We start from the raw sequence: 21,982 nt of genomic DNA, 5'->3' as shown, positions 1-21,982 counted from the left end.
CACCACGTCCACTAAGGCGGCCTTTGGAACTGCCTCGGCTGCCGGGCCTCGGGGGCTCCCGGGACAGGCCGCGCTGTCGCTCCCCATCGACGTGCAGGAGGGTCTTCCAGCTTCTCTGCCAGCAGCATGGGAACCAGGACTACATATCTGCCATTTTTTAATTTTTAATTTTTTTTTTTGTGGTAGAACCCAGGGTCATTCTACCTCCAAGCTACACCCCCAGCCCTATTTTTTAGTCTTTATTTTGAAACAGGGTCTCACTGAGCTGCAAAGGCCCTCATTAAGTGGCTGAGGCTGTCCACGAACTGCGACCCTCCTGTCTCAACCTCCCAAAAACTGGGATTACAAGCGTGCGCCACCACACCCGGCTTGTATCTGAAATCTTTATGCAGGTGCCGGGTTCAGCAACTCTAGCCAGGATGGGTGGATGGGTGAAGGAACACACAAACGAAAGAAAGAACAAGTGCCATTCACCTATTGCACTGGGCAGACAACCACAGGCCTAGTCACTCTCCCCAAACCTGCCCAATGGTTCTCCTGGGCTGCCCCCTGCTCGGGGACCCTCCGCCTGATGTGGCATCTGTCAGGGGCCATGTGGGCACAGACAGATACACAGTTGCCCTTGTTTAAGTGACAAGCAAACTCAGGCCCAGAGACCCCGGGTGACCGACCGTGGTCACCCAGCACCTCCATCGCCAGGGCTGGGGCGCACCCAGCCCCCGGGGTGCGGGAGTCCTGAGCCGGGAACGCTGAGCGGGCGCCCCAGCTCTGCCCGCCCCCCCACCCGTGCAGCTGGCACGTACCTTGCGCTTCTTGGCACGGCCCTCGGCCTGCAGGGTGCGGGTACAGCGCTGCACGCACTCGGAGAAGCTGAGGTTGCTGCGGTCGGCGCTGTAGTCGAGGTCGGCCAGCCGGGCCAGCGACAGGATGTAGTTACACGCAATCCGAAGGATGGCCAGTTTGGACAGCTTCTGCCCATAGGAGTAGCACGGCACCTGGAGGGCGGGAGAGGTGTGAGCAAGCCTGCCCTGGACACGTGCCCCCCAGCCTGCGCCGCATCAGGGCCTCCACCCTGATTTTTTTTTTTTTTTTGGTGGTACTGGGGTTCCTGGAAGCCCTTCTACCTCCGGGATACACTCCCACGGGCTACACTCCCAGACCTATTTTATATTTTTTATTTGGAAACAGGGTCTCTTAAGCCAGCACGGCTGGCTCCGAACCAGCGCGATCCTCCTGTCTCCGCCTCCCAAGCGCAGGGATTACAAGCGTGCGCCACAGCGCCCGGCCACCCTGATTTTTTTTTTTTTTTTGGAGCGGTACTGGGATTGATTGAACCCAAGGGGATTCTGCCTCCAAGCTACACCCCCATACCTTTTTACTCTTTTTTTTTTTTTTTTTTTTTTTTTGCGGGTCTACGGATGGAACCCAGGTGCATTCCACATCAAAGCTATAAACCCTGGCCCATTTATTCTTTATTTTGAAACAGAGTCTTACTAAGTTGCAGAGAGCCTCACTAAGTAGCTGAGGTTGTCCAGGAACCTGGATCCTCCTGTCTCAGGCTCCAGAATGACGGGATTACAAGCCTACGCCACCACGCCCGGCTTTTTTTTTTTCTTTTCTTTTCTTTGTACTACCAGGGATTGAACCCAGCGGCATTCTACCACCAAGCCACACCCCCCAGCATACTTTTAAATTTTTATCTCTCTCTCTCTCTCTTTTTTTTTTTTTCAGTACTGGGTAGAAACCTAGGGGCATTCTACCTCCAAGCTATACCCTCAGCCCTATTTTTTTTATTATTATTTATTGAGGTACTAGGGATGAAACCCAGGGGCATTTTACGTCCAAGCTACACCCCCACCCCTATTTTTATGCTTTATTTTGAAACAGGGTCTCACTGAGTTGCAGAGGGCCTCACTAAGTAGCTGAGGCTGTCCATGAACCGCGATCCTCCTGTCTCAACCTCCCAAGTGCTGGGATTACAAGCGTGCGCCACCACGCCCGGCTTATTCTTTATTTTTAAACAAGGTCTCTAGAATGCCCCTAGACTCAATCCCAAATCTAAAGTTCCCACAAGGGCAGCCATCAGAAGCACGTCATTTGGGAAAGAGCAAGTTCTAAAGTCAGGCGTGGTGACCCACACTTGAAACCCCAGCATCCGGGAGGCTGAGACAGGAGGATCGCAATTCACAGGCAGCCTCACCTACTTAGTGAGGCCCTCTGCAACGCAGTGACACTCTGTTTCAGATTAAAGAATAAGAAATAGGGCTGGGGGTGTAGCTCGGAGGTAGAATGCCCCCTGGGTCCCATCCCCAGTACCACAAAAAAATAAAATAGAGTAATATCTGAGCTCTGATACTGTCATATAGAAAAAAAAAAATAGACCGTTGATAACTGCATTTGGGTGTCTGCAGGTAACCTGTCCTCCTCAGCACCTTGCTTCTGATGGCTGCCCTTGTGGGAACTTTAGGTCTATTGATTATTATTGTTTTTTTTTTTTTTTAGTATTGGGCTTGAGTCTAGAGACACTCTACCTTTAAGGCACACCCTCGGCCCTTTTATTTTTTATTTTGAAATGGACTCTCTAAGCAGCTGAGGTTTTCCCTCTGTTGCCGGGGCTGGCCTTGAACCCGCGATCCTCCTGTGTCGGTCTCCCAGGTACTGGGATCTCGGGCGGGCACCCCGGCACCCCGGCTGTGTCTTCACTGTGTCACACAAGGGCTGACCTCTCCAGGTGGACAGTCAGCCAGATGACAGGTGTCTCACAGAGCCTGGCATAGGTCAGCAAACCATGACAGCCGGCATCGCAGAAGGTTCCCAAAGAGGGGCTGCACACGAGGAGACAAAGAGGTCTGGGGCCTGGAATGCTCCCGGCCCACCCTGGGCCCTAGCAATCCCCGGCAGGCAGGAGGCAACGGAGGGAGAGCCATCTCCCCACACCCACCCACCCGGACATTGTCCCCACCAGGACAGGCCGTGCGTGTCCCCAGACAGAGTCCAGAAAACACTGCTCAGCTGCCCTGAGCAAATAAACAGGATCTGGGCCTGGGCAGGGAGGGGTGGGGCCAGCCCACGTGCACCGTCGGCAAGAGGCTCTGTGCCCCTTTGGCACCCAGAGGCCACCACATGAGTGTCCTTTAAACAGCCGGAGCAGCTGGGCTTCCGGGAGGGAGCAGGGATCACGGAGCCACAGGTGAGGGCAAGGCTGACCCAGGCCAAGCCCAACCAGAAGCATCCCCGCAGGTGGTATTATCCTGTTGAAACCTGTCCCCAGCATTTGGGAGGCTGAGACCGGAGGATCTCAGTTTGCGCCAGCCTCAGCTACGTAGTGAGGCCCTCTGCAACTCAGTGAGACCCGGTTTCAAAATAAAGAATAAATAATAGGGCTGGTATAGCTCGGAGGTAGAATGCCCCTGGGTTCCATCCCTAGGAACAAAAATAAAAATAATAAAATCTGTCCCCAAGTAAAGGCTCATCTGCGCAGGGAAACAGGTGACACCCTGGACCTGTATCACTCACTGAGACCTCACAGGAGCCAGAGGTTGTCTGACAGGCACCCAGTGGAAGACGGGGACGTGCCATGGGGCTCTCCGGCCCTGGTCAGTGGTGGCCATGTGGGGATAGGGGAACGCCACCGTGCGGCTCAAGAATGCCACCGCGGCTCACCTCTCCTGCCCCGGGCCCGACAGCTGGCTCAGGGGCACTCACCGCAAAGTGAGTGTAGGGACCAATTCTAGTTCCAGGAGGTCAAGGGGACGCAAGAAGGGGAGTTTGGATTCTGCACCTGCCAGCGGCGTGACTGGGGGCCAGTGTCTTCACTCCCTGGGCCTCCTTGTCTGGGGGGCGGGATGACACCTCATGCTTGCCAGGCTGCAAGGACAGAGCCCAGCAGTGCTCTGCCTGAGCTACACCCCGGCTTGCTTGCTTCCTTCCTTCCTTCCTTCCTTCCTTCCTTCCTATTTGGACCTGGGTTTGGCTAAGTGCTGAAGGTCTCACTATTTGCTGAGGCAGCCTCCAACCTGCGATCCTCCTGTCTCAGGCTCCCAAGTACTAGGATTAAGGTACTTGGCGTGAGCTGGTTTTGACCTCAAGGCCCAGGTGTGGACCGGCAGGAAGTGCTCAGGGATCTGTCTGGTAGAGAGGTGGTAGCCCACCCAGTGACCCGGGATGGAGAGGGGTCAGCTGAGTGTCCCAAAGCCTCCCAGCTTTGTGCCTGACTTTCGTAAGCAACCCCAGGGCCTATTCACCTGCCCCCCTACCTACAGAGGACCCTGACGCCGGCACCTGCTCACCCTGGTCAGAGGTCACAGTTTGGTCAGAGGTCACAGGCCAGAGGAAGGGCTACCCACTCCAACTCCTGCTCCCAGAGTGCCCAGCTCCAACAAAGCAAAAGGACCTGCCTATGGCCAGGCACAGTGGCCCACACTTGTAATCCCAGTATGTGAGAGGCTGAGACAGGAGGACTGTCGGTTCAAGGCCAGCCTCAGCCACTTAGGGAGACCATCGGCAACTCAGTGAGACCCTGTTTCAAAATAAAAAAAAATAGGGCTTGAGGATATAGTTCAGAGGTCAGAGAGCCGAAAGGTCCTGCAGCTCCCGCCCCTCCCTGCACCCACCCAGCTGCAGCCAGCCTTTCCCTCGCCACCCACCTGCGGGGAGCCGGCCGTGCATGGGCCAGCCCAGCTGTACACACATGGCCCTCACATGAGGCGGGACACTCGTTGCAGCTGGGCTGACATCTGCCCCGCATACCGCAGTCCCAGAGCAGAGGCCTTGGCCACCTGCACCTCCTGTGGACCACCGCCGTCCTCTCCTCTGCTTCTTGGGTAGGGGATGGTGACGAGACAGAGGTCTGCCGGGCCTCCTGCACTGGGGGTGGAGAGCTCCAAGACCTCGGGCCGTGAAGGAGCAGAGCCGACAAAGAGCCCGGCGCCGGAACACCCCACCAACCCGACTTGAACCCCGACTCTGCGCAGTCAGCTTGTGCTACGGGGCGCCCCTGCTGGAGTCTGGACAGCGACGTGCCAGTGCGGTGAGCGGCATGCAGGAGATGGTGAGGACACCCGCGGCGGCCACCGGTTGCAAGGCCTGGGCCAAAGCCACTGACCTCGACGCCACATCAGCCGAGCCCCTCCCCCCCCCCGTTTTGGGCAGGACCGCCTCCCGCCTGTCCCTGCTTCACGAGGGTTCCTTTCATGGACTGGAGCCACAGCCAGGCTATGGCCCAGGACGCGCAGGGCAGAGGTGGGAGCAGGCCCGGAGAGGAAGGGGCTCCTCTAGGCCAGGGGCCAGGGGCTTCCTCCATAGGCGCAGAGGCCGGATGCGGTGGGTGTGGCCTCCGCCCCAACTCTGGATAGGAAGTGCCCTGGCAGGACGCCTTCTCAGACAACAGGCAGGTGTCTGCCACTGACAAGAGCTTTTCTACAAAAGGGGCAGGAGCAGGCGCATCTGTGACAGTGTATCTGCGTGTGTTCTTGGGCTCAGGTGATGTGCACATGTGCACACGTGTGTATAACTACACAAACTTAGCAGGGAGCGCCCGGGCTGGCTTCGTCTTAGACACGCTGAACTTGACCATTTTTTTTTTAATTTCTGCAGTACCGGGGATGGAGCCCAGGGGCATTCTACCTCTTAGCTACATCCCCAGCCCTATTTTTTATTCTTTACTTTAAAACAGTGTCTCACTGAGTTGCAGAGGGCCTCTCACTAAGTTGCTGAGGCTGGCCACCCTCCCGTCTCAGTCTCCCAAGTACTGGGATTACAGGCATGTGCCACTAGGCCCAGCCCTCCCCCCCTTCGGCCCTTTAATCTTTCATTTTGAAATAGGGTCTTGCTAAGTTGCAGAAGATCTCACTAAGTTGCTGATGCTGGCCTCGAACCTGTGATCCTCTTATCCCGGCCTTCTCAATAACTGGGATTCCTGGAGTGCACACAGCTCGAGCAAATGTCACCCAGGACTGGCAGTCTCCTCCGAGAGCCCACTGAGGGTCCTGGCTGCTTAGGTGGGGTTGTGGTGGGGGATGGCGCCCAGGACACGGCCGCAGATGGCGCCGTGGGAAGCTCGCCACTGGGCAGCAGACACTACTTCACAGACGAGTCTCCTCCGCCTATGGGCCTCAGTTTCCCATCCCATGAAATGTGCTGGTCCAGTCCTGGCAGGGATGTTGTTGAGTCCCAATAGGAAGGGCTGACAAAGTGTGAACATCGTCGGCACAGAACTGAGGGACAGAGGGCGCCAGCCCGGCACCCAGAGGACCTGGGGCCAGCCCTGCTCCCCTCCCTGCCAGCCCAGAGGCTCCGGGCCTATGGCTCCGCCGTGGGGGAGACCGTCCTGGCTGCACCATGCACAGCACCCTTCAGTCCTGGGGAGTGGACTGCGGGACACCCGGCAGCTTCCTCCCTATCCAGGCACCGGGTGCCAGCTCAGCTCAGGGAGGGACTGACATTTCCTCCCTGGGCCGCTGCCGGGGGTCCCAGCTGCCCACTGGCCCCCACCGTGCCCCATTTCACTGACCAAACGTGTCTCCCAAACTCAAGCTCCGCGCCTGGCTCAGAAGCCATGGGGCTCCTTCCGCCCAGAGGCTCGCATCCTCCCGGGATGGACGCAGCATCACCGCCCCATCCCACCCCGCGGGGCGTGGGGAGGGGGAGAAGGGGAGAGTGATCCCAAGACGTTTTCTGGAATGGTGTTCGGCTTTTACAGCGTGGACAGGCTGAGTAACTTTCCTGAGTCCACAGCAAGTCAGCGCAGCGCAGCAGAAAGCCTCCCCGGGCACCGCACCCCCGCCGCGCGGTGGGTCGCAGCCTCCCAGTGCCTGGAGACGAAGCCGGGCACCCCAGGGTGCGCGACCCGTCTACGCTAGTACCTCCCGCCGCCCGCAGGGACGCTCGGGGCGCCCCCAGCCCCGCGGAGAAGCCCCCGCGCACTCCCAGCGCCCCGACCGCGGGGTCTCGCGCAGGCGGTGGCCACCTGGAGCCCCTGGGCGGCGGCACCCCGAGCCCCTGGGTGGGCTGCACCCCGAGCCCTGGGCGGGCGGCGGCACCCCGAGCCCTGGGCGGGCGGCACCCCGAGCCCTGGGCGGGCGGCACCCCGAGCCCCGGGCGGCGGCACCCCCAGCCCGGCCCGCGCCTACCTGCTTGCGCAGCGCCTCGAAGGCGGCGCTGATGGTGTGCACCCGCGTGCGCTCGCGCGCGTTGGCCAGCAGGCGCCGGGTCTGCTGCAGCGCGCGGCCGTCGGGGCCCGGCCGGCTCCCGGGCGACGCGGCGGGCCCGGGGGGCGCGGCGCGGGGCGGGGCGCGGGGCCGCGGGCCGGGGGCGGCGAGCGCGCGCCCCCCCGGGGACCCCGCCGGCGCCGCGGAGGCTGCGCCCGGGTCGGCGCGGGGCGCGGGCGCCGCCAGGTCCGCGCGGAAAGTTTTGCCGCCGCTCGCGCGGCGCGCCGGCTCCCGGCCCCTCCGCCGGAGCTTCTTGAGCCCGCTCGGCTCGGCCGCGCACACGCTCCTCCACGGCCCGTCCTCCGGCGCCGGGATGTGCTTCATGGCGCGGGCGGCGCCGGCGGCACCAGCAGGCGGCCCCAGCCCCGCGCCCCGCGCCCCGCGCCCGCTCTGCCCGCCGCGCGGCGGGCGCCCCGCTCCTCCCCGCCCCGCCTCCTCCGCCTGCCCCTCCTCCCCCTCCGCTTGCTCCTCCTCCTGCTCCCGCCTGCTGCTCCTCCTCCCTCCTCTCCTCCTCCTCCCTCCCCATTCTCCCTCCTCCCTCCTCCTCCCTCCCCATCCTCCCTCCTCCTCCTCCCTCCCCATCCTCCCTCCTCCCTCTTGCTCCTCCTCCCTCCTCCCTCCTCCCTCCTGCTCCTCTTCCCTCCCCCTCCTCCCTCCTCCCTCCTGCTCCTCCTCCCTCCTCCCTCCTGCTCCCCCTCCCTCCTCCCTCCTGCTCCCCCTCCCTCCTCCCTCCTGCTCCTCCTCCCTCCTCCCTCCTGCTCCCCCTCCCTCCTCCCTCCTGCTCCTCCTCCCTCCTCCCTCCTGCTCCTCCCGGGGCAGCTGCGCCCCCGGCCCCGCAGCGCTCAGCGCGCTCTGAAGTCGCGGCCGCCTCGCCGGCCCTCCCGCGGATCCCGCTGCGCCCCATCTGTGTTTGCTTAGCCTCAGTTTACACAGAAGCCCGGTCGCCGGATCAAGCCCGAGAGGAGGCAGCTCCCGCCGCCGCCGCCTCCCGCCCGGGGCCTTTAAAGAAACAGGAAGCATTTTTCAAAACAGCTGGGCGGCCGGCGCCGCCTGTGTCCGCCTCGGACTCCCCAGCCCAGCCCGCCCCAGCCCGCGGCCCCCGCGGCCTCCCCAGCTCACCCCGGGCGCAGCGCCCACCTCCCCACGCAGCACCTCCCCCGGAGAGAAACCCGGGAGCTGCGGCTTTGGGGGGATCTCCTTGGGGAGGAGGAAAGGGCTTGCGTGGCATGGCACCCTCACCCCGCGGCGAGGCCACCCCACTCTCCTGGCCGGAGCTGGGGAGCCCGGAGCAGAAGGGCTTAAGACGCAAATGAGGACCAAGCGCCGGCGTGCTCCCCAGGGTGCTCCCCAGGGTGCCCCGGGAGGCGGAGGGTGGCCCTGCTGTGTAGCAGCCCAGGTCCCGGGAGGAGCTGAAGGCCGCTCACCCAGGCGCCTGCTCAGCCCGGGGAGCTGGGCTGCGAATGACACATTCTCTGGACACCTGTCGCTGCCCTGCAGTGGACTTGAAAGGCCAGGCACCTCGGAGGTGCAGGTGAGGCTGGCCGCCGCCTTCATGGGCTCACACCCCAGACGGGCTGTTTACAAGACCCCAGCGGAGTCCTGTGCCCCCACTCCTCATCTGTGAAAGGGCCAGTCTCGCCCTTCTCCCGAGGTGGTGGTGGCCCTTAACAGCAGACAGAGTAGCGCCTGGCACCCAGGGGCGGTTTTGCAGGTGCCCTCTGCAGCCTGCAACGGGCAGAATAAATCCCTCCACCCCCCTGGCAGAATAAATCCCTCCACCCCCTGGCCCTCTGCAATTCCACCGGGGATTCCAGAAAGAGGTCAGGCCAGGGGCTTTGTCCTCCCCAGAGGCCTCCGGGACCAGCAGCCTCGCCTCTGTGTGGCTCTCCCTCCCGCAGGCAGATGGGGCTGGGCTGAGAGAAGAGGACGGCCCCTCGACCCCGCTCTAAGCTCTGGTGCTGATGCCAGGCGTCGCCTAGACTGGAACACTCCCCCCCAGGGAGGACGCTCTGGTCCGGAGGAGGACGGCAGGTGGCTGCATCCTGGGCCCTGTGCGGCGTCAGGGCAGCAGGTCAGACAGCTCATCCCCGGGACTGTTTCTGCTTCAGAGGTCATCCTTCTGGGCAGCCAGTTTCTCAGGGTGGTTGGGAAAGAACAAGAATGTGAAGCAACATTAGCAGCAGGCTTCAAGAGCGCGCACTGATTTCCACAGAGCCTTCCTTTCTTCCCTGGACGTTGATCCTAGGGGCATTCTGCCTCTGAGCGACACCCAGAACCCTATTTTAATTAATTTACCTATTTACTTATTTTTGGTGGTACTGGGGGTAGAACCCAGATGCTTTTCTACCTCCGGGCTATACTCCCAGACCTTTTTTATACTTTATTTGGAAACAGGGTCTCACTAAGTTGCTGAGAGCCTCACAGAGTAGCTGAGGCTGGCTTAGAAGCCGTGCGATCCTCCTGTCTCAGCCTCCCAAGCGCGGGGATTCCAAGCGTGCGCCATCACGCCCGGCTTATTTTATTTGGAAACGGGGTCTCGCTAAATTGCTGAGGATGACACCTGTGATCCTCCTGTTTCGGCCTCCCAAGTTGTGCGTCACCACACCTAGCTCCGAGGAAACCTTTGCTAACAGACGTCTAGTACCATATGCTTTGCCTTCCGCCCTTGGAGGCCCCAGTCCCAAAGGACCAGGTCCCAGCTCTATCACTCGGGGGAGCGGGTGAGAACGGTGGCCACTCTGCGCTCCACCTCCCTTGCCACCCCTCCTGCTGGTCATTGCAGGGACCCGGGTGGGCACCAGGTGAGCCTGGCAGAGATCGTCCATCAGCTTCCCACCCACAGCTGTGTGGCCCTGTACAGCGGCTTCACCCCTCTGAGTCTCCGTTTGTTACCTGGGCATGACCCCATCCATCGCTCATTAGGTGGACCGGTATCCGAGGGAACAGACGACAGATGTAAAGAGTACAACCAATGGGAAGGATCCCTGTTATTGCCCTTCTCGGCCCATCTGGTGGCACACCTTGGAGGTCCGGGCCAGCTGTGGCTAAGGCAGGGTCAAACCTGTCCCTGCCAGGGCGCTGAATTCAGCCTCCTTGAGAAGTGGACAGAGGCCAGCTGGCAGCGCCCCCTGGTGGTAGGTTGCCGCCAGGACAGCACACACACACTGTCTCCCACAAGGACCAGCTTGCAGGGTTGAGACCCCGACTGGCCCTGAATGACAGTCACATAGATTTCACAGATTTATTGAGCTGCCAGGACTGAAAGCCTCTCAAAGGACAGGAGAGTTGCAGGTTCAAGGCCAACCTTAGCAACTTAGCAAACCCTTTTTTTTTTGGTACTAGGGATGGAACCCAGGGGCATTCTATCTCTGAGCTACACCCCCCTATTTTTTATTCTTTATTTTAAAACAGGGTATCACTGAGTTGCAAAGGGCTTCATGAAATAGCTGAGGCTGGCTTTGAACCATGATCCTCTCGTTTCAGCCTCCCAAATGCTGGGATTACAAGAGTGCACCACCAGCCCAGATATATATATTTGTGTGTGTGTGTGTGTGTGTGTGTGTGTGTGTGTGTGTGTGTGTGTGTGGTACTTGGGATTGTCTCTGGGGCATTCTAACTTCAATCTACACCCCTGGCCTTTTGTTTTGTTTTGTTTTGAAACAGGGATGTTGGGCATGATGGCGCATGCTTGTAATCCCAGCATTTGGGAGGCTGAGACTGGAGAACGGTAGTCATGGACAGCCTCAGCTACTTAGTGAGGTCCTTTGCAACTCAGTGAGACCCTGTTCAAAATAATTAATTTAAAAAAAATAGGGCTAGGGGTGTAGCTCGGAGGTGGAATGCCCCTGGGTTCCATCCCCAGTACTACAAAAAAAAAAAAAAAGAAAAAGAAAGAAAGAAAGAAAGAAAAAGAAAAGGAAGGAAGGAAGAAAGGAAGGAAGGAAGGAAGTAACAGACCCGGATGAAGTGGCACAGGCCTATAACCCCAGTACTTGGGAGGCTGAGACAGGAAGATTGCAGATTAGAGGCCAACCTCAGCAATTTAGCGAGACCCTCAGTAATGTAGGAAGACCCTATTTCAAAACAGGAAAATAAAATTAAAAAGGGCTAGGGTGTAGCACAGAAGTAGAGTGCCCCTGGGTTCCAACCCCAGTAGCACAGAAAGGAAGAGGAGCAAGGTTTGAACCCAGGCCCCTGCCCCCAAACCCAGTCTTTGTGCTGTGCTGCTCCTGAGAGCCCAGGGAGGAGAGGTGGGGGCCCCCGGTTCCTGCAGCCGGGGCTCCTGCTGCCCAGCGCTCAGCGGAGGCCACTGGCCTCGCTTGGTCCAGCTCTGGCTCCCCCAGGCCAGGCTGGGATGCCAGGTGCCCTCTTGGGCCAACAGGGTCTCAGGCCCTTGGGACCTGGGTCTTGGGGTGCAGGCGCCGGGACCCAGCGCGGCCAGGGGGACCCAACACACCATCACGGGCGAGGCAGGACAGCTCTGCAGGGCGCGTCCCATCGCTGTCTTCGTGGCCTGGTTGATGGAGCCCTGGCTACTTGCTCCTTGGAGCTGGACATTCCTGAGTCCTCAGCGTTTAGGCCTGGCCGTTCCAATGGCTCTAAATGGCCTCTGTTAGAGCAGAGGAACAAGAGGGAACTGAATGGCCAGGGGAAGCCTCCTGGTGGAGGTGGGACACGGCAGGAATGGTGCTCCCAGAGCTGTGCTCGCAGCTGTCCTGGGAGGAGCAGCTGGAGGAGGGAGGAGGAAGCAGAAGACATCAGCCCCCGCCAGCGGGACACAATCCAGTCCTGAGACGCCAGGGCAGGGCCCTCCCAGACACTCTAGCATCCTTCTTTTTTTTCTTTTTTCTTTCTTTTTTCTTTTTCTTTTTTTTATTTCTGTGGTACTGGGGATGGAACCCAGGGCAATTCTACCTCTGAGCTACATCCCCAGCCCTATTTTTTATTCTTTTTTTTTTTTTTTTGGAGGGTCTGGGGATGGAATCCAGGGACATTTGACCTCTGAGCTACACCCCCTGCCCTATTTTTTATTCTTTATTTTGAAACCGGGTCTCACTGAGTTGCAGAGGCTGTCTGCAAACTGCAATCCTCTGGTCTCAGCCTCCCAAATACTGAGATTACAAGCCTGTGCCACCACGCCTGGCTTCCAGGATCCTGCCATCCTCCATCCAAGTAACCCCCCCCAGCCATAGAGGACCGAGTCTTGCCCCCCCATACCAACCCCCGCAAGCTCAGGGATACCCTCAGGAACGTAGTGAGGTTCTGTTTCAAAATAAAAAGAACTGGGGGTGTAGTCAGAGATGGGATAATTCTGGGGGCTCTCCTGCAAATGGACAAAAGTGTACAAGTGGAACCCACAAACCCAAACCTCCTATCCCAGCAAACCGGAATCTCTCTAAAGCCTCCTCAGGCCCAGAGGGTAGCAGTGAGGACTTCGCCCGCGGAGAGGACAGCCCTGGAGCACTCCATGGGTGGGAGGAGCTGCGGGTGTCACGCAGAGGTAGAATGTCCCTGGTTCCAGGCCTGGTACTAAAACAAAAAACAACAAAAAAATGACACCAGACTTAGCCATACCTGCTGGGAGTAGTTGCCGTTCCCACAGAGGCCTGCCTTCTGAATAAACGCTAAGGCAGACTTCTTCCAATCTTTTTTTTTTTTTGGGGGGGGGTGGTGGTACTGGGGTTCCTGGAAACCCTTCTACCTCCGGGCTACACTCCCAGACCTACTTTTTTTTACATTTTTTAAATTTGGAAACAGGGTCTCCTAAGCCAGCAAGGCTGGCTTTGAACCTGCGCGATCCTCCTGTCTCCGCCTCCCAAGCGCGGGGATTACAAGGGTGCGCCACCACGCCCGGCTTATTTCAATCTTTTTATATAGTTATTTTTAATTTTTTTCTTAAGCCGGGCATGGTGGCGCACGCTTGTAATCCCAGCATTTGGGAGGCTGAGGCAGGAAGATCCAGTTCACGGACATACTCAGCTACTTAGTGAGGCCCTCTGCAACTCAGTGAGACCCTGTTTCAAAATAAAGAATAAAAAATAGGGCTGGGGGTGTAGCTCAGAGGTAGAGTGCCCCTGGGTTCCATCCCCAGTGCTGCCAAAAATAAATAAATAAATAAATTCTTTTTGCACTGGGGACTGAAACCAGGGATGTTCTACCTCCAAGCTGAGCTGTACCCCCGGCCTTTTTGAATTTTTATTTTGAAACAGAGTCTCATAAAGTTGCTGACCTCCAGCCTGCGGTCCTCCTGTGTCAGCCTCCCAAGTTCTGAGATCACAGGCACACACCTTGACACTCGGCCTTTCATTTTCTTTTCAAGGAAAATGACTCTTGGTCCCCCCAAAGAACACATTTCTCCACTGGGAAATGTCTTCTTCTCGTCTCCCCATTCCAAAGCAGGTGGGGAGCCAGCCTTGGCCTCGCTACAGGGTTATCAAAGCCTCTTACGGCTCTCTCAGGAAGCCGCACTGAACCCGAGAGGGCAGACTGGGGCTGACACCCCGCGCACGTCCTGGGAAACGGACAGGCACCAGCCCCACAGGCCTGGGCAGCCCGAGGCAGCTGTGGCTCTGAGGGGCTCAGGCTGCGTCCCGCCCGGGCCGCCTAATCAGTAGCAGCCCTGCACCGGCACAGCTGGAAGGGGCAGAGACAGGCTCACCTCCCCAGGACAGAGGGCTGTCATCACGCACACCAAATCTAACTGACTGGCAGGGGCTGCTCCAAGCCCTGTGTTGAAAAGGATTCTGCGGCTCTGTCCGGCTCTCCTTGGGGATGAGCCGTGTAAGATCAGGAAGCATCTGCCAGTGGAAGAGGGGCGGTTTACTCTCACCCCATGTTGGCTAACTAACCTGCGATCCTCCTGTCTCAGCCTCCCAAGTACTGGGATTACAAGGGTGCACTACCACCCGGCTACTGCCTCTGATTTCTACCCAGCAAACTGAGTCGAGCTAGTTTTCCCATTCTGGCCACGCCCTCACACCCTGGCCACGCCCTCATAATATAACCACGCCTCTAAACCCGACCACGCCCCTCGCTCTGGCCACGCCCCTCCCTGCCCTGCCATCCTGGCTATTTCCTTCTCTCTCCAATCAGACCTTGCTTCCTCTGACAGAGACTCCTTCTGCAAGCTCTCCTGACCCCCACCACACCATTCTGAAGCTGGGGAGACTGAGGCCTGAAAAGGGAAGGGGCTCTGTCGGTTGTGCTGGTGCACGCCTGTAATCTCAGTACTCGGGAGGCTGAGTCTGGAGGATAGAAGGTTCGAGACCAGCCTTCACAATTTAGCAAGGCCCTCGGCATGAAATAGGGCTGGGGGTGTAGCTCAGAGGTAGACTGTCTGAGTTCAGTCTGTAGCAGCACAAAAATAAAAATAAACACACATCTTTTTTTATTTTTGGCATTCAACCTCTGAGCTGCACCCCCTGCCCTATTTTTTCTTTGTTTTGAAACAGGGTCTCACTAAATTGCGGAGTGCCTCACTAACTCGCTGAGGCTGTCTGCAAACCGCCATCCTCCTGTCTCAGCCTCCCAAATGCTGGGATTACAAGCGTGCGCCACCACACCCAGGATAAAGACACATCTTGGAAAATAACATTTAACTTTGGAGAGAATTATGTGTGGAGGGGGAGTATTGGGGATTAAACCCAGAGGCATTCTACCCCTGAGCTACACCCCATACCTTTTCATTATTTATTTATTTATTTATTTACTTATTTATTTATTTATTTTTGGTGGTACTGGGGTTCCTGGAAGCCCTTCTATCTCCAGGCTACACTCCCAGACCTATTTTATTTTTGGAAACAGGGTCTCTTAAGCCATCACGGCTTTGAACCTGCGCGATCCTCCTGTCTCCGCCTCCCAAGCGCGGGGATGACAAGCGTGCGCCACCGCGCCCGGCTTCATCTTTTATTTTGAAAGAGGATTTTGCCACATTGCGGAGGGCCTGGCTAAGTTGCTGAGGCTGGTGGCCTCAAACCTTTGATCCTCCTGTCTCAGCTTCTGAGCACTGGGATTCCAGGCTTTCATCACTACCTCTGGCTTAGCACAAATGGCTTCTGAAGACCCCCGAGAGTGCGCTCTCTGGGGCCTGGGGTGCAAAGAAATCGGCCTTGTGCGAGGGGGCAATCGGGCAGTTTGGGAGTGACGGGCTGTCCGGGAGGACCTCCGCAGAATGAAACCTAGAAGGACCACGTACGGACCCAGCCACCATTCTTGGGACAGTAAAAGGGGATCTGGTATCGCTCTGGTCTCCGAGCACTGAACACACCAACCCCGGCAAGTTCACCCTGGTACTGTGGGCCCCAGCCCTCCCCACCTTGAATTAACAATCCCTTTCCCGTGGGGGACAACCGTTATCCCAGAACTCAGCTGAGTGGACAATGGCTGGTAACCCAGGCTCTGAAGCAGGACAGCGGGAAAGCAAGCCCTGGCTCACCACCTGCCAGCCAGGAGCTTGGCAAGCTTCTTGGTCTCTGTGGGCCTCAGTTTCCCCATTTGGCAGGTCAGGATGATGGAAGGGGGTTGTGCATGGACAGGGCTTCACAGGGCCCAGCCTGGTGGCCACTCACCAGGTCTGAGCACCCTGATGCAATCTACCCGGACTCCCGAACGCCCCCTCCCGCCCCGGCAGCCCACGCGCATCCCGGACTTGAGGCCCACCGAGGTCTATACTGACAGCTTCTGCGGGCCGGGGGCATGCAGCCCCTTCGCTCCCGCCAGTGGGCCCCTCGTGCCCAGAGACCCATTGCGGAATAAACTAAAGAGGTCGCCCAAGATCTTAATACCTAAGGCCGGGCGTGGTGGCGCACGCTTGTAATCCCCGCGCTCAGGAGGCAGAGACAGGAGGATCTTCGCAAGTTCCTCGCTGGCTTAAGAGACCCTGTTTTCAAATAAAATATAAAATAGGGCTGGAGTGTAGCCCTGGAGGTAGAAGGGTTCCATCCCCAGTACCACCAAAAAAAAAAAAAAGACAATACTTGCCCCCACTCCTCACACCCCCATTTCCCTGGTTTTCCAACCCTTTGCCTTAGTTTGTTTCTAATGCTCTGTCTTTATGTCTCCAGGGCTGTGTTTGCAAGAGGGAAAAACGCTAACACGGGTGTGCACGCGCGCGCGCACACACACACACACACACACACACACACACACACACACACAGCTCAGAAAGCATTCAGTCGCTCCCGGGCGGGCTGCCAGCGATTGAGTGACCTGTAGCTTCCTCCCCAAATCACATTCCGCTGGCACCGATCTGGCCCCGCCTGACGCCAGCCTCCCAGCTCGCCCCAGAGCAAACATTTCCAGTTGGCAGATCCGCCTTGTTTTTCTGAGCCCCGATTTGGTCTGTCTTGCAGAAAACAGAAAACAAGCTGCCGGGGGCCAAGAGTGAAGCAGAATAAATTTTCAAAGGGGGGAGCGGGGGGGGGGCTGCTCCCAAGGCACATGGACAGGAATCAGTTTCTGGGTGCGCAAAGAGCCTTTGCACCAGTGCCCTCTCGCCTCCAGCACCCCTGTCCCCAAGCGTCATCTCATCCCAGCGCCCCTGTCCCTCCTGACAGTGCTTTCCCCAGCACCAGCTCTCCCCCTCAGCGCCCGCCCCCCTCTGAGCATGCCCATTCTCTCTTCTCTCTCTCTCTCTTGTTGTTGTTGTTGTTGTTGTTGTTTGTGGAACTGGGGATGGAACCTAGAGGCATTCTACCCCCAAGCTCACCCCCAGCCCTATTTTATTTTATTTTATTTTTTAGTACTGGGGATGGAACCCAGGGGCATTCTACCCCCAAGCTCACCCCCAGCCCTATTTTATTTTATTTTATTTTTTAGTACTGGGGATGGAACCCAGGGGCATTCTACCCCCAAGCTCACCCCCAGCCCTATTTTATTTTATTTTATTTTTTAGTACTGGGGATGGAACCCAGGGGCATTCTACCCCCAAGCTCACCCCCAACCCTATTTTTCTTCTTTATTTTGAAACAGGCTCTCACTAAGTTGTGGAGGGCCTCACTTAGTAGCTGAGGCTGGCTGCAAACCTGAGATCCTCCTGTCTCAGCCTCCCAAGTACTGGGATTACAAGTGCGTGCTACCAAACCCGGCTCTCCCTATTTTATTCTTTTAATTTTGCAACAGGGGCTCACTAAGTTGCAGAGAGCCTTACTAAGTTCCCAAGGCTGGCCATGAACCTGAGATCTTCCTATCCTCAGCCTCCCAAGTACTGGGATTACAAGCGTGCGCCACCATGCCTGGCGCCCCTCTCCCTGTAAGCACCTCTTTCTCTCTGAGCATGTCCTCTTCCTCCGAGGACCCCTCTCTCCCCCAGCACGCCCCTCTCCTCTGAGCACCTCCTCCCTCCTAGCACCTCCCCCAGCACCCCTTCTCAGCTGTGAGGCTGCTCTTGACTGCTTCTAAAAGCCATGCTCTGTTCTCATTCACAGCTGCAAAGAGGGAGGCCGGGGTTACAGGACCCGTTGTTCCAGAGGGGAAATTAGGAATAGAAAAATAAACATGGCCGGGCGACTTTCAGTCCCGTGCAGAAGGCGTCAGACACCGGCTGGGGTACCTTGAGCGTGCGCTGCTGGGTTTGCGTCCTCAAAATAAGAGCTGCCGGGTGAACAGATGTCAGAACCGGGCAGCAAGACACAGCCGGCTAGGGAGGGCGAGGTGCACCCAGGCTGGCCATGGCCCCGGGGTCAGGAGAAGGGCAGGGGTCAGACAGGGGAATGGCCGGTCCACGGATTTCCAAGGTCAGCAGTTGGCCCCCGGGGAAGAGGTGGGCTCAGCCGCCTCACCCAGGACGGATGGACCGGCGCCATGCTCATCTCAGCCCCAGAAGGACCCTGAAGTTGGAGGGGTAGGGACCTAGAGAACCCAGCAGGCTCCGCAGTGCCCGCAGCTCCGGCCCCATGGGCAGGGCTGCCACAACCTCCTGCTCAGAAGCCAGCAAGCCAGCCAGGCATGGTGGCGCATGCTTGTAATCCCAGCATTTGGGAGGCTGAGACAGGAGGATCGAGGTTCGAAGTCACCCTCAGCTACTTAGTGAGGCCCTCTGCAACTCAGTGAGACCCTGTTTCAAAATAAAGAGCCTTAGCAACTTAATGAGACCCTGTTTCAAAATATAAAATAAACAGGACTAAGGATTTGGACCAGGCTGGGCATGGTGGCACGTGTCTGTAATCCAGTACTGGGGAGGCTGAGACAAGAGGATCTCAGGTTTGAGACCAGCTTTAGCAACTTAGGAATACTCTCAGCAACCATCTTTCCCCCCCCCCCCAATACTGGGGATGGAACCCAGGGGCATTCTATCTCCAAGTTATACCCCTAGCCCTATTTTTTATTCTTTATTTTGAAACCGGGTCTCACTGAGTTGCAAAGGGCCTCACTAATAGCTGAGGCTGTCTGCAAACCCGGATCCTCCTGTCTCAGCCTCCCAAATGTTGGGATTACAAGCATGTGCCATCATGCCTGGCTCCCCACTTTTTTTTTAACTCATAGAATTTTACATTAAAGTCGGGCGTGGTGGTGCACGCGTGTAATCCCAGCATTTGGGAGGCTGAGACAGGAGGATCCGGGTTTGCAGACAGCCTCAGCTACTTGGTGAGGCCCTTTCCAACTCAGTGAGACCGGGTTTCAAAATAAAGACTAAAAAAAAAATAGGGCTGGGGTGTAGCTCAGAGGTAGAATGCCCCTGGGTTCTACTCCCAATACCAAAAAAAAAAAAAAAAAAAAAATACATTATTTGCTGTATTTCAGCTTGGTGTAGGCTTTTGCTTATGTGCTTTGGTTTTTCTCCTATGTGTCAACGACCCCCTTCGTGCAGGAGAGCTCCTTCAAGCTGGCCCTCGAGCCCTCTTGACAGGGCCCTAATGCGAGGTCACTCGCTTTCTTTCTGGTACAAGATGTTCCGGGCTGATCTTGTATATTTGCCACTCCAGACCTAGAAACAGGCAATTCTCCAAGTTTTCCTTTTCTTTAGTAATAAAGGATACTTAGAGACCACAATTGGGGCTCTTCATGCGCTCAAAAATGACTTATTTATTTGCTCTCAGTTTCTCAACCTTCAAAAACTTGAGCCTGGGCCCCGGACACCGGAAGGACACACGCCCTGTCCATTAAGCGCAGTTCCTGCAGTGCCCAGCCTGCCTCCAGCTGGGGGGCCAGCCGTGCCTGGCCGAGCAGCTGAGCAGCCTGCTCTCTTCTCCCTCCACAATGACCAGCCTCAGTCGGGGGCTGGCCCAGCAGCCCAAGCCTGCTCACCCTCTGTCTTAGATTTGTACCATGACAGGAGGCGCCAGGTGCTAAAACCAGGCCTCCAGGAGCTAGCTCCTCAAATCTCCAAGCCACAGACCCACCATTGACAAATTGAGGTTAACAGCATTTTCGGTGACAGGAACTGAGACCTTATCAAATAGAAAACCTCACAGACAGCCAGGCATGGTGGTACGCGCCAGCAATCCCAGTACTCCCCAAGCGGAGAACGGGGGATCCGAGGCTCAAGGCCAGCATCAGCTACTTAGTGGAACCCAGTTTCAAAATGTAAAATAAAAAGGGCTGGGGATGAGCTGGGTGTGGTGGCGCAGGCTTGTAATCCGAGCCTTAGAGAGGCTGAGGCAGGAGGACCACGGTTTGAGGACAGCCTCAGTTACTTAGTGAGGCCCTTTGCAACTGAGTAAGACCCTGTGTCAAAAATAAAGAATAGCCGGGCGTGGTGGTGCATACTTGTAATCCCAGCGCTTGGGAGGCAGAGACAGGAGGATCGCGCAGGTTCGAAGCCAGCCGCGCTGGCTTAAGAGACCCTATTTCCAAATTAAAGTAAAAAATAGGTCTGGGAGTGTAGCCCAGAGGTAGAAGGGTTTCCAGGAATCCCAGTAACACCAAAAAAAAAAAAAAAAAAAAAATAGGGCTGCGGGTGTCACTCGGAGGTAGACTGCCCCTGGGTTCCATCCCTAACAGTGCAAAATAAATAAATAAATAGGGCTGGAGGAGCCGGGCGTGGTGGTGCACGCTTGTGATCCCAGCATTTGGGAGGCTGAAACAAGAGGATCGCAGCTCATGACCAGCCTCAGCTATTAGTGAGGCCCTTTGCAACTCAGTGAGACCCTGTTTCAAAATAAAGAATAAAAAATAGGACTGGGGGTGAGCTTGGGGGTAGAATGCCCCTGGGTTCAACCCCCAGTACCGAAAAACAAAAAGACTGAAGATGTAGCTCAGAGGCAGAGCCCTGGGTTCAGTCCCTAGTATGGAAGGAAGGAAGGAAGGAAGGAAAGAAGGAAGGGAGGGAGGGAAGGAGGGAGGGAGGAACACTTAGCTAGGCATGGTACTTGGGAGACTGAGACAGGAGGCTTGCAGGTTCAGCAATTTAGCGAGCCCCTCAGCAACTTGGTGAGGCCCTGTCCTCACCAAGTTGTCCTCACCAAGTTCCAAAATAAGAAGGGCTGGGGGTCTGACTTGGAGGGAGAATGCTCCTGAGTTCAGTCCAACACACACACACACACACACACACACACACACACACACACACACACACACGAGTACTGATTGCCCAGGTGGCTCTTCACACCCGCTGCGCTTGCAGCCTGGCCTCTGGGCTGCCTTTCTGAGCTGGATCCCGACTCCTGGTCCAAACAGCTGTGGAGGAAGTGGCCGGGCGAGGGATGGCATTCCATGATACAAAGCAGGGCACCTGTTCCAGGATGTGGGCCGCGCATGGCCACCTGGAAGGGGCTGGGAGGGGGCCGGCAGCAGAATTGGCGGGGGGGGGGGTGGAACAGGCCAGAGAGAGGGACGGATGTTTGCATTTAAGACTTGAATCCTGTTAACCGCCCATCTCCAAGACGCTGAACATCTGGCAGCAACAGGAGCACTTCTCCAGAACATCTGGACACTCGCTGCGCTCGGCACGGAGCAGCTGGGTCCTTGGCAGCCTTCTGCGTAACTGGCGTGGGGTCTCCTCTGTGTGCTTAACATCACATTTGTGATTTCCTCTGCCTGTAACAGAAAACCAGACCCAAACTGGTTTAAATTTTAAAAGGGAAATTCTTAGCTCACTGAGCTGGAAAGCCCAGAGACACAGCCGGCTGCGGGTAGGTGTTGATGTAGCAGCTGAACATTACCAGGACCCAGTTTCTCCGGCTCCTGCTATCAGCCTTGCTCCCGAGCCCTCCCCCGGGAGGTTCCCAAAGGGGCTGCCGAAAGAGCTCGGTCATCTCATTCAGAGCAGAGCCACACTGGCCCGGTGCTCTTAGCAAAGACCTGACATTGCTCTGATTGGACAGGACTGGATCACAAGCCACAGCTGATCCGGTCACGTGACCAGGGGTCCTGGAATATGCTGGCTGGCCCCGTCACCTGTTCCTCTCGGGACAAGCCCCTTCTCAGAGCTTTACAAGATAAGCTGGAGAACATTAGTTTATGAGTTATCCTCTTAGCTGCTCTGACCAAAAGTTTATTTTTTTGGCTCACAGTTTAGAGGTTTCATCCATAGTTGGCTGACTCCAGGCTAGAACACTTCCTAGTGGCAGAGGAGAGCTGGTGAAGCAGAGAGAGGGATTAGAAGCAGCCGAGGCCACGCCCCCAAGGCATTCGGCCCCTCCTACCACGCCACACCTCTAAACATGGCTGACTTGCCTAACACATGAATGTTTGGGAGACATTTTATTTCATTTTCATTTTTTTAGTACTTGGGTGGGAGACATTTTATTTTATTTTGAAGTACCGGGATGGAACCCAGGGGCATTATACCTCTGAGCTACACCTGCAGCCCTATTTTTTATTCTTTCTTTTTTTTT

General features: G+C 57.0%; 1 protein-coding gene across 1 annotated transcript; it reads right to left on the bottom strand.

Moving 5' to 3' along the window:
• Nucleotides 1-502: 502 nt before the first annotated feature.
• On the bottom strand, nt 503-7,532 carry ATOH8 (atonal bHLH transcription factor 8; the record flags this gene model as incomplete). The annotated part of the gene is made up of 3 exons (XM_080711429.1): nt 503-580; nt 804-995; nt 7,131-7,532. 3 exons carry the CDS (start codon nt 7,530-7,532, stop codon nt 503-505), a joined length of 672 nt encoding a protein of 223 aa, XP_080567555.1.
• Between the last annotated feature and the right edge of the window lie 14,450 nt (nt 7,533-21,982).

Source organism: Muscardinus avellanarius (assembly GCF_963383645.1).
Source record: "Muscardinus avellanarius genome assembly, chromosome: 15".
NCBI lineage: Eukaryota > Metazoa > Chordata > Mammalia > Rodentia > Gliridae > Muscardinus > Muscardinus avellanarius.
This window is presented reverse-complemented; position numbering and strand designations above follow the sequence as displayed.